Here is a 12,267-nt window from a genome sequence, read left to right as displayed (position 1 = left end):
ACCAGATTTTAGAGTGGTTCGGTCAAACGTGACCTACATCCACTTTCGGCTTCCTCCTCCGATGAGGTCACCAGCGTATACTAGAGGCCCTCCTTCAATAGGCGAAGGCCAACCACCCTTTTACAATTTCACTCATTTTGACGGGCTTAGGAGACAACCCATATAGAATTTTCTCTCCTCTCTTGAAAGATCAAAACTTGGAAGAAAAGAGGGAGGAGAACTTCTAGCCTTTACAACATTTTTGAGCTCTAAAAATCATATAGTAAGATTGGATTTTCGGTGCCCTTTCATGCAGGAAAGGATGGGGTATATATAGGCCCCAAACTGGTTTGAATTTAGAGCTCAAAAATATCTTTTCTCGGATTTCCGGGGTCCTGGCGATACTACCTCCTGACTGGGGCGGTACAACCACCTGATAGAGCTTGGAGACCGAGCTCTAGCAGTGCCACAGCCTGACTGGGGCGGTTGCACCGCCCAGTCTTGCTCGGAGACTGAACCCAAGCGGTGCCACCGCCTGACTAAGGCGGTTGCACCACCCAGATTTTCTGGGAGACTGAGCTCTTATGCGGTGCCACCGTCGACCCAGGCGGTGCCACCACCGACCAAGAAATCTGGGTCCGAATGGGCTAATCCATTTGACCCAATTTGGGTTTGTCAAGGGCCCAATTTGGGTCTATCAAGGGCCCAATTGCCCCCAGATTAAGTTAATGGGATCACCTCCCATTCCTAGCTTAATCTACATGCTAACTACGATATTTCTTAAGACATTTATTGCAACTTGCTCCGGTGCATCAATTGCTTATTTCAGCGAGCTTCCGACGAACTTCCGGCGAACATCCGATGAACCTTCGGTGATGCTCCAGCAGACTTCCGGCAAACTCCTAGACTTGCGACGATCCACTTGGCGAGTTTCGACGAGCTTCTTTGGCAAGCTCCTGGACTTCTCAGATTTGTTCTCGCAGAACCTCCAACGACCGTCCGGACTTCCGTCGAACTCTTGAACTCCCAACATGATCATAGTCTTAACTCCAGCGCAACTCCTACTGCATGTCTTACTTCCATCGTAGTTAATCCTGCATATGTAAAACAAAACTTCGATCGAGACAATTAATCCTAAGCAATTAACTAAGTTGTCCGGCATGTCATTGGTCCCTCGACGCTTCGTCCGATTATTCGGCGCATCGTTCTCTCCTGCGGCCTACTGCCCAATCGGCCAGTTGACTCTGCAACTCTGATATCCTTGGCACAATACCCGCTCTTCTTGCCCTGATACCCGAGTCCACAGCCCGAAGCCTTATGTCGATACGTCGACCTATCCACCGGCCCGACGTCCAATCTTCTGACATGTTCCTCCGGCACAACATGAGTTTTCCTACTTTAATTGTCTCATCCTGATCGAAGCATCCTGCGTCACTCAAAACGTAGATTAAAACATAGACACATATTAAGTGGTTTCATCATCAAAATACGAGATTCAACACCAAAGATTTATCTGAGCAAGAACATATAAAATATTTCTCTCATGACATTGAAAGTGGATGATCCTTTATTGACACTCAATAGCCCTCGTAAGATTGACTGCCACTCTTGATAACTAGTTGTGTTAGATTTGGAATTTCCAAGCTTATAAGTTTGGTATCAAAGAATAGAGTACTCATATAGGACATCATTGGTGTTCAAGTCTAAGGATTAGATATACCATCGGGATAATAGAATTGTTATCTAACAATAAGGTATCATCAACCATCCAGAATTCTGTGAGCGGATCAATCAATGAATTCATTTTCTAATGAGTACCTACATTATACCTCTAGTGTCCTCATACAAGTAGTTATATGATCAACCACTTTTATTATATAGATAGGTATACAGTACATCAGTATGTTTAATTATCTCGATGTTTTTCTCATGTACTCTATGACCGAAATTATTTATGGTCTATGTTCAAAAATGAATCAATCTTATTATCATGATTTCACTATGATCCGAATCTACAGAATTATGAGCATCATAATATATATACAATAAATAATATAAAATAAAAAAATATAATAATAATAATAAACAAAAAGAGTGTGAATCATATTACATATGTCATCATTCACGTAATTAATTTACAAGACACCTATAAGCACACCTACGTGACACAGCACACCTATGACTAACAAATCATACTATCTTTCTTGGGTATGCTCCAACAATTCCATAATACGAATAGGTTACTTTAAATTGGTCGAGGTCGTGAACTCCCTGTTCCCTCTCCAATCTTTCAATCTTCTTTTTCTTAGATCTATACGCAAGTAAAATAAATAATGGATTAGGACTTCCTTAACGGGGCTTCCTCCGTGATTCTCACTCTCATCCACTCGGGATCGTCCTCCTCATGCACAAATCCTAATTGTCTGTGTGAACTAAATTCATTCGATAAAGACAGTTTTCACTTGAAATTTAGTTGAGAAGCAGTTCTTTTCTCTCATAGAAAAAAATATTTTTGGCTTCCTAAATCACACATAAAACCATACAGAAAAACTGTGTTCATCATTAAACTCACCCACAATATTCTTGCGGTTCTATGTGTGCACCAAATTTGTCACATCTATAATACATATCAGTTTCTCTTCACAGACAATAATTTTTTTTTTTATAAATGACTAGATATGAACAAAATTCTCCATTTAATTATGATTTGACATATGATAATCAACCTATAAAAAAAATCAAAATACCAACACTCGATCTCTTCTTTAATGTAAGAACTCATTTTTGATAAAAAAAACAATCTCTAAATTGTGTTACTAGATTAATTCTTGAAGTATGATAAAATTTGGAAGATGGACCAAGTCGGTTTATCTCCATGATTCGGATCGACGACCGACTTATGAACTAATAACACTTGAATTTAAATCCTCAAAATTAGTTTACGGTAATTTGCAGGGCAATTAATTCTCATTTTGCTCAGCTACTCGTCACAAGAACTACTCTTTTTCTTGCTGTCACAAAGAAACACTCAAATTATGAGTACTGTAGATTAGAAAAAAAAAACATCATTTAATGGCCAAAAATTAGGGATGAATTATGGGCAGGATGATTAAACATCATGTATGGTGTTTGACATGTTCAAATTTTAATGCATCAAAAGAAGCTTGGTCATAACTAATAAAAAAGACCTTATCCCCTTGATTCAGAAGCTTTGCTCGAACCATGTTTCCTTGCATTACAATCATTACTCTTTATTTCTGGAACTATGATTACAACAATCTTGAGCCATTTTCTGCATAATTTATTCATCTCTAACAAATAACATAAGTAAAGTCTTTTTTTTTTTCCGTTCCACATAAATTGTTAAGGGAACGGAGCTGAGTAGAATGGTAATATTACTCTTTTACAACCTTCGGGATTATTATTTAATTAATATGAGTCGTGTGTCGCGAATACATTTTGTTTTTTTAAGTTGGTGAGGTAAATGAAATATATAAACAAGAGATTTCAAATAAAAGATCACTTATGCTTTTTGAAACTTAGGCAGTATAACTGTTTCAGTATTTGATGAAGCATTTATATATACATACATTCATATATATATATATATATATATATATATATATATATATATATATATATATATATATATATATATATATATAAGCATTTCACATAAAGATTATTTATGCTTTTCTAAGCCTTATAAGCTTGCATTTTATACGAAGAGTCACCTCAAAGCGACGCCTCTACTCGTGAAACCAATACTCAACCGATGTTAGTAGTCCGTTTGAATTCACCCCAATTTGTACAGATGCACTCCTTATCTCTCATGTTGCCAGCAGAGATCAGGGCGGTGCACGAGCGACGGACATGGGGTGAGTTTATCACTCGCTTGAGTTCGTTACCACCGCTCACCACTACGCGACCAACTGCTTCCCCGCGCACGAGATCCCACTTTTCCTTTCCAACACGTGGCGGACGATAAAGCATCAAGCTACCGCAATGACGTCCGCGGTTGGTCACGTTATGTTGGTGAAATTTAACGAACACATGAGATTGAGATCACACCGACGGGACTTGCTGACGTATCTGTGCCGTAAATCAATACTTTAAAGATCGTGTAACAACAAATCAAGAACTTCCCATTATGATTTGAAGTGATACATTACCGATTGATTCCGTTACGCGGATGACACAAAATATGTCAGTTTAGCACCAGCCGCGCTCCCTTTCCCGGTTTGTTCGGCGACGCGGGGGGAAGGGAGACCGAGCGCACATTAGCAGGGAAGGTGACAGCGGAGGCTTCACCCGTCTCTCTGTCTCTCCGGATCCAGATGTTGGCTTTAAGGTTTCTCCAAACCTAGAAATCTGTTGAAGATATTACTTCTTTGCGAATCTCTCTTTGTTCTTGAATCGGGTCCAGCGCGGAAGTAGCTGTCGTCAGTAGTAGTTGTGATTCGTGGGAGTTTGAGTTTGATTGGAACTCCAGTAGTAGTGAGATTCTGCGCCGATCGAGATGCGGCCCGGCCTTAGTTCATCCGTCTACAAGAGGATGAACTCCAAGGATTTCGTCGGCGATCCCGATCGCGCCGACGATGTCTCAGGTATAATCTCCTTCTTTTGGGGGCGATTCGATCGATGAATCGTTGTTTTAATGCGTTGAAATTGTGGTTCTGCTGTTAGATCGATTGCTGAATCTGATGGATCAGAACATTGGCAATCCGTCCTGGAAACCGTCTTTACCCCACGTTTGTATCGCAACCGTATCCTCCTTCTTGTTCGGATACCATCTCGGGTGAGTGCTGTGGATCGTGGTTTTCTTTTTCCTTCTTCTTGTTTGAGGTCGTGCCTTGTATGCTGATCTTTCGTTGCAGGGTTGTGAATGAGCCGCTCGAGAGCATTTCGCTGGATCTCGGGTTCACCGGGAACACGTTGGCGGAAGGTGATCTGCATTGGATTCACAGTTTTGTGTTTGAGTTATTATGATTTGTTTGGTAGTATATGGTGGTGATGATGGTCATCGATTTCTTGTGCAGGACTTGTGGTGAGCATGTGTTTGGGAGGCGCACTTATTGGATGTTTGTTTAGTGGGTTGATCTCCGACGGCATCGGGCGGCGCAGGTCTTTCCAGTTGAGCGCTTTGCCCATGATTATTGGGGCTTCATTGAGGTAATTTATCGAGATTGGAGAATCTTGCAGCCATTTCTCGTCATCATTTTTTGTATCAATTTATTCCCATTGCACTTTCCAAAGTTCGCTTTTTATCTTTGCTACAGAAAATAAGGTGCATTGTTAATTATGCATATAGTCTGATAATGAGCTATCAACAGAAAACAGAAGCAATGTTCTGTTTTCTGGAGGGGAAAAGGAGCACTACTTGCTTTTCGTTGTCGCCAAAACTGCAACTTTTCTGATGTCTAAGTGTATCACTTGACATGCATCTGCAGTGCTTCGACGACCAGTCTGGTTGGTATGCTTCTTGGCAGATTTCTTGCTGGAACAGGGATGGGTCTGGGACCAGCTGTAGCATCCCTTTATGTGACGGAGGTATCAAGATGTTTTTTTTCTTTCAGATAATCATTGTCCATAATTTCAGTATTTAACATTCTCATTTACCATACTGTTGGATCTGATTTTATCTGTTGTCCCAACTTTCATATGTGGTCAGGTTTCTCCTTCTTCAGTGAGAGGCACTTATGGTAGTTTAATTCAGATTGCAACATGCCTCGGGCTGATAGCGGCACTCTTTATTGGTGCTCCAGTCAAGGAAATTGTGGGATGGTAACTTGTCCGTTGAGACATTGTGCAGTGACTTCCACTCGGACGTTCTTGGATAATCTTTTCCAAATCATTACATAAACTTCGAATGGTTGCAGGTGGCGAGTATGCTTTTGGGTATCTACTGTTCCAGCTGCATTTCTTGCTCTCTGTATGGAGTTTTGTGCTGAAAGTCCTCATTGGCTATATAAGGTCATCTTTTTTATGTCTGTTCGCTGAGTCTCTCTGCATTAGTTTGGCCTTTTAAATAATATTTTATTTTATTTTTATCTTTATAAGGATCTATTCCCTTGTCGGGGATGCTTTAGAACATATTGGTTGTTTTAACACAACTCTTCAAATTTATCAGTAACATGGGAGTTTTGGTTGATGCTCTAGATAAGAATGTTCTGGAATGGTAGTTCATAAAGACAGATACTTATTCAATTTTTTGCAACAGTGGGATCAATGAATCATTTGACTGTAATTGTTTCAAGAACTCAGTATACCTGAGGATGTGAATCATTTTTCATTTTATTAGAAGTATGTGGTCCAGTGAATTTGACATATCATAACTTCTCTTAGTTTCTTGATAATATTATTGTGATGGAAATAAAAATTTCAGCTTTAGCTTGATTCAAAAGGATGTATTTTCTTGGTTGTTGACCTAAGAATTCAAAATTTTTGCTTGTTAAGTCTGCTAATTTTTCTTATCCTTCCTCCTGTTTCTTTGTCTTACCTTTTTTAGGTTGACGTGGCTTTAGTCGTAACTAGTAATTATCTGCTGGTTAGCCACTGTGCCCTTTGCTCAATCTATGTTTGACATTTTTCTGATCAAGTTAGAAAAGAAACAAAGCATATTTGGCATTAAGATTTCTCTCAAGTTTGCTTCTGAAAATTGTTAATATTCTTATGTGAACTTCTTTCAGGATGTAAACAATTAGCAGTGAAAGTGGTTGTGCATTGTGAAAACATAATATAGTGTATAAAGCATCCTAGAAACGTATTATCGATGTTCAGTTGCTCGAGCATATGAGCAAGCCTCAAATTGATAAGGCGGCAGTCATGCAGGCTGCAATTTACATGCAAAAATCCATAGGGTCGAGCTGCTTAATTTATCTTTCCACAAGTGAGGGAGGAGTGGCAAGATAGCAACAACCTTTTGCCCCATGTTGTCATTTTTGGCTTTTTTTTTAGATAAGTACAATTATTTGTGTCCATGTGTTATTGATTCAATTTTTTGCTTAGACTAAGTTCTAGGGCTCATATTAGGTATATGCATCAGTTCAAATTTTCCTTTTTTTATGCTTGCTTTATGAGACTTGTGGCATTTTGAAATACTGAACTTTTTTTTTATCTTGTACAAATTTTAGTGAGAACTGAAACTTGGTCTGAATGTTGTTAGATGAAGAAAACCTAAGTTTAACTTATTTTCATACCTCTATATTGTTGATCAAATGTATTAGTCTGTTAAATGTTTCTATGCTTTCATTTACTTGATCCATATCTAAAATGTTTTTAAAAAATAATCTTTTAATTTTTTAGGCTTTTTCCAACTTCAGAGATTGTGTCCAGCAGATTGGATTCACTTTGAAGAGGGATTATATTAGTTTCACCACTTTGTATATCACCTAGGTGTTTGTCTGGTGTCTACTATGTTATCACTTGGACGGTTACATAAAGTAGGGATCCCAAGGCCTTCAGACAGTGATAGAGACCACTCTTGCAGCAGTGCCCTTTCAAAAACGGAAGATGAGAAGGCATTTCATGATATTTTAATAATTCTGTTTTAAATATTCTCTAGCACTGTTGTGTAAAAATGCAATGAGACTGGTAAGATGACATTTGTTTACGAGAATATAATTATGAATGGATGTTGGTCAACTGCAGCGTGGAAGAGTTGCTGAAGCAGAAGTTGAGTTTGAAAGACTCTTGGGAGGACCTCACGTCAAACTAGCAATGGCAGAATTATCAAGGTCAGAGAGAGGGGATGACGGAGAAAGCATAAAGTATTCTGAGCTATTCTATGGTCGCCACTTCAGAGGTATCCATTACATGCGCCGAGCCTTGCTAAATCTTTGTTGTTCTATTCTCATTTGTTTATTTTGAAATATATATAATTATTTGTTCATTGCAATTCCCTTTTCCTGCTACAGTTGTTTTTATTGGAACAATGCTATTTGCTTTCCAACAGTTGTCGGGAATAAATGCTGTATTCTATTTCTCTTCTGCCGTGTTCAGAAGCGCAGGGGTGCCATCAGATATTGCTAATACATGTGTTGGATTTGCATACTTATCAGGTTAGACGCATGAGACTTAGTTTTAGTGGAATTATCATGTCCTACTCGCAAGTAGCTTATCCTTCTTTTCTAACAGGCTCAGTTGTCGCCATGCTTTTGATGGACATATTAGGAAGGAAGCTTCTTCTTGTAGGAAGTTTTCTGGGAATGGTAAAGTAGCAATCCTTGTTTCTAAAACTTTTGTGGATTGTGAGTTCATATGCATTTCTTAGTTGTAGTTGGTGCTGATTCAGGCAGCAGCAATGGGTCTTCAGGCTATTGCAGCAAGTCTTTCCGACCAAGGTTCTTGGCATGTGTACCTCTCTGTGGGCGGAATGCTGTTGTAAGTTCTGCAAAGCAATCTCACCTCATTTTCTTCTCACCCCATATCTTTCTCACCTAAATTTTTTTTTTATGTGGATTAAATTATACTGAGGCCAAGCATGACTTCCAAGTTTTGTATGAACAGCTAAACTTGAATATTAAAATGTGCATCTTAAGATACATTTTTCTGTTTGACTCAGCATCTAGTAGCTCATGTTTTTAGATTGATTATGGTGTCATGCCTGTTAAGGATAAAACAAGAAAGAAATGATGGTCTTGCAAATCTTTGAGCAAAAATGATGAGAAATATTTTACAGTCTATTTAGGCTGTTCTGTGACTTTTTCTTTTGCCAGGGGATGGAGAATCACTAGGATTATAACAGTGATATGCATAATTAATGGCCAGTAGTAACTACCAATGTCTAGATGTGCGTTGATGGTTCAGTCTTAACTCATGGCTGATGGATAAGTATCAGATCGTATTATAAGTCATATTGGTACCAGTCAGATCAGCCATCAGTGACTAAGCACCACTTTCAAGCATCTGCAAAGGTGATCATTGTCCATTGATATGTTGCAGATCATTGCTGAGCATGTGTAATCTTCTGCTTGCTAACAGCTTCCGTATGCTCTAACCTATCATGAAATGATGGATTGTTTATTTCACTTGTATGTTGATGAAGTTAAATACGTTACTAATTTGTTTATGGAAAATTAAGGGCTATGGAGAATTTGATTTCAAATTGATCACGTGAACTCTACAGATCTGTCCTTGCATTTTCATTGGGAGCCGACCCAGTTCCTAGTCTACTTTTGCCTGAGATTTTTCCCAACAAGATTCGTGCAAAGGGTGTGGCTTTGTGCATGTCCGTGCACTGGGTAACGACTGTCATGTTTCCCTTTTCACATAACGTGATAAAAAACAAGTTTATTTCAAGATTCTTTGCTGGGAAATATTAGTCTGATTAGTCAATTTAACTTATTAACAAAGAATAATAGTTTTTACAAACAATGTATTCTTCACCTGAAATTGTTTTTAATTCTGGCTTACTATTATTAGTGAGCTTATTGAGAAAATGTCTTGGACATATGAAAAAGCCTTTGCTTTGATGCATATGACTTTTGAACTCAAAGACTACTGATTTTAAAATTTCAGGTTGTGAACTTCTTTGTCGGTTTGTTCTTTTTGCGACTGCTAGAGCTATTAGGAGCAAAGATCTTGTACTCGATCTTTGCATCCTTTTGCTTGATGGGAGCAATTTTTGTGAGAAAGAATGTTGTTGAAACTAAAGGCAAGACTCTCCAGGAAATCGAAGTCGCGCTCCTATCAGCTGTGTAAAGGTAATAATATCTTATACTTGTTTTCAATATGGTTAATGGTGATTGAAAAAATTATAGATTTTATGGTGAGGCAAGTAAAGATTGCTTCTCATGCAGAATCTCTGTCAGCTTACAGTCAGCTTAGATCTGAAATGAGAATTACTGACCAATACATGTTGACTAGATTATTTTTTTATTGTGACAGCTTTCTTTATTAAGAGCTTTGAACAAACTGGATGGTGTTTTTGCAAATTCTCAATCTCATACCATGCCACAGCAAACTTTCAACTCAAACTGAAGATGGAAAGGAAATCCACCCATGACACCCTGAAATTTGAATCCAGCTACTGAAAAATTGTTTGGGGTTTAAAATTACAGCTTGTTTGATTATACCTTGATTTTCTGATCATCGTAATAGTACCGGATGTAGTATTTGGACTGAATAATTGTGAAATTACTTCCACATGTTACGGGTAAAGTAAGAAACATCTCTCTCTTTTCCCGGAGGGATCTTAAGAGTGCATGTGTTACGATGCTTTTCATTCTGATACTCTTAGAATTTGCTTAAAATCCTTAGATAAATAGCATTGAGTTGAATTTTTTTAATTACCCGAACCTCTCCACCACTTCTTCCATAGATCATTCCTTGTATGAGTCAGTACTTTTTTTTTTCCTTCAACTATCATATTTCTTAGCTGTTAATGTTAATTTTGCAGGTGACATATTGCAAATCATGGAATCTAATCCTTTACAAACCATAGCATTTATTTGGATTCTGAGTGGCACAACATTTTTAAGTCAGGCAAATAAATAGAAGTATAATTTATTAATATGGAAGGCTTCATTCCTTGTGAAGTGCCTTGGTATCATTTTTGACTTTAGATTCTGTCCGTAGACAAATTAAACAGACCAATGAGAGTCTGGCACTGAGGATGTAATTTTTTTCTAAGAAGAACCTACCTACATATTCTTTTGGCTATAGTATCTCATTCCTTACCTATCTCATCTGTTAAATCTTGGGAGGATGATCCATCCGACATTGACGCTATATTCTTATTGATCCATGTGTTCTTGCTTCATATGTGTGGGCGAATCAAGATGCTTGTTTCTTTTGGAGAGGATGCTACACGTTAAACATCCTTTGTTGTTAAAATTCAAGTTAATATTTGCTAGATATAATGCCTTAGACACAGGCTTGAGAATATGAACAACGTGGAAAAGATAATTCTACAAAAATTTATAAGAATAAAAATAAACTAATTTATATATAGTGTTCAAAGTCGGGTTGATATGAGATGGGAACAATGACCATAAGGATTGTCCATGCTTTAGTATCATATAGTTGATATATCGATGCTAATAGCTCCATGCACTTTGACATCTACATAGTCAACATCTTGATGCCACTTGATTGACATGAACACACCCTCTGGATGTGATAATGATATATCCTTCGTATTTAGTACGATATGATTGTTAAGTGCATTTGATATTTAAAGACTCGACATTCAATATCTAATTAAAAGATAATTTAAGCTTTGTAGGGCTTCATTAAGCACACCTTGATGAAGTTTTACAGGGTTGGACGCATCCCAAATTGGGCAAACTTGAAACTTCCTAATACCAAGCTGAGAGATATGGAATAGGACATCGATTGACTCTGAATCATCATCCCAATCGAATGCTCATAATCTTCTTTAATGGATTAGCACTAAGAGAGCCCTTTCTAACATACCTTATGAAAATCATGTCAGTTCCTCTACCTAGTCCCACCTAGCATTATAGTTAAGGCACAACCTCTCTCAAAAAAGACTTGTCCCAAAAAAGACTTGTCGAGAGGTACAGCCACCACAGAATCCCCCCACACAAGAAACTGAGGCATCAAAGGAGTCGAATGTTCATTTTATCAGACTTCTTTCTGAAGACCAAGATTAACTCTTTGAGATAGATCAACGTCTCAAACACATATGAAAATAGATTAAGTAGGGAAAGCAATTAGAACCAGAGCCTTACTTGTGATCTCTCTTCGCTAGAATCATCATAGGGAAGCTGATTCCACTAAGATCTTGCATTCTCATGCTTGAAACTTACGATGGAAATTCATATTCGTCAGAGCATATCATAACCTTCATCTCCCGGGTGGTCCTATATGGGACTACCGACACCTACACGTGTCAGACTTTTTTGACCATTCTATGAGGAGTAGCATGGGAATGGTTTGTCAAGCTATCACCTAAATCAACTACTTTCTTAGGTCAATTAAGGAGTTTGAGCTCAACTTCATCAATTATAAGCTCCTGAAAAAGCCAACTTCTTCGCTATTGGCGATATAATAAAAGGATGATGAGGCACTAACAACTTATACAAAGAGATTTATCAAAGAGGTAAGGGTGGTTTTGGATTCTAAGACATTTGTCCTTGTCAATGCCTACATCAGTGGCCTTTGCCATGATTATTTTGGTCGATCATCTCCAAGTCGTCAACTACATACATAGTGATCTTCCGAGATACAAATTAATACATTATGGTTGAATTCCTGATAACCAGAAAAAAGAAGATAAAAAAGATAAAACCAACGAAAGAGGAGTGACCCTCTCGGTCGACT

At 38.1% G+C, this 12,267-nt stretch overlaps 1 protein-coding gene across 1 annotated transcript; it reads left to right on the top strand.

Moving 5' to 3' along the window:
- Positions 1–4,186: 4,186 nt before the first annotated feature.
- Positions 4,187–10,609, top strand: LOC103994698 (probable plastidic glucose transporter 3). Its single transcript, XM_009415111.3, has 14 exons — positions 4,187–4,586; positions 4,666–4,777; positions 4,857–4,924; positions 5,019–5,151; positions 5,430–5,529; positions 5,651–5,763; positions 5,859–5,952; positions 7,630–7,783; positions 7,896–8,039; positions 8,116–8,189; positions 8,273–8,361; positions 9,107–9,221; positions 9,499–9,683; positions 9,868–10,609. Exons 1-13 carry the CDS (start codon positions 4,499–4,501, stop codon positions 9,679–9,681), a joined length of 1,467 nt encoding a protein of 488 aa, XP_009413386.2. The 5' UTR covers positions 4,187–4,498; the 3' UTR covers positions 9,682–9,683; positions 9,868–10,609.
- The last annotated feature ends 1,658 nt before the right edge of the window (positions 10,610–12,267 follow it).

The sequence above is a fragment of the Musa acuminata genome, chromosome BXJ1-8 (assembly GCF_036884655.1).
Source record: "Musa acuminata AAA Group cultivar baxijiao chromosome BXJ1-8, Cavendish_Baxijiao_AAA, whole genome shotgun sequence".
NCBI classification, from domain to species: domain Eukaryota; kingdom Viridiplantae; phylum Streptophyta; class Magnoliopsida; order Zingiberales; family Musaceae; genus Musa; species Musa acuminata.
Note: the sequence above shows the minus strand (reverse complement) of the source record. Positions and strands in the feature narration are given on the sequence as shown.

Bases quoted from the DNA above. Each gene is read 5' to 3' on its own strand.
- LOC103994698 (XM_009415111.3), top strand. From the start codon at position 4,499: ATGCGGCCCGGCCTTAGTTCATCCGTCTACAAGAGGATGAACTCCAAG. The intron at 4,925-5,018 runs GTGATCTGCATT...TTTCTTGTGCAG, and splicing joins CGGGAACACGTTGGCGGAAG to GACTTGTGGTGAGCATGTGT. The intron at 8,190-8,272 runs GTAAAGTAGCAA...GTGCTGATTCAG, and splicing joins TAGGAAGTTTTCTGGGAATG to GCAGCAGCAATGGGTCTTCA.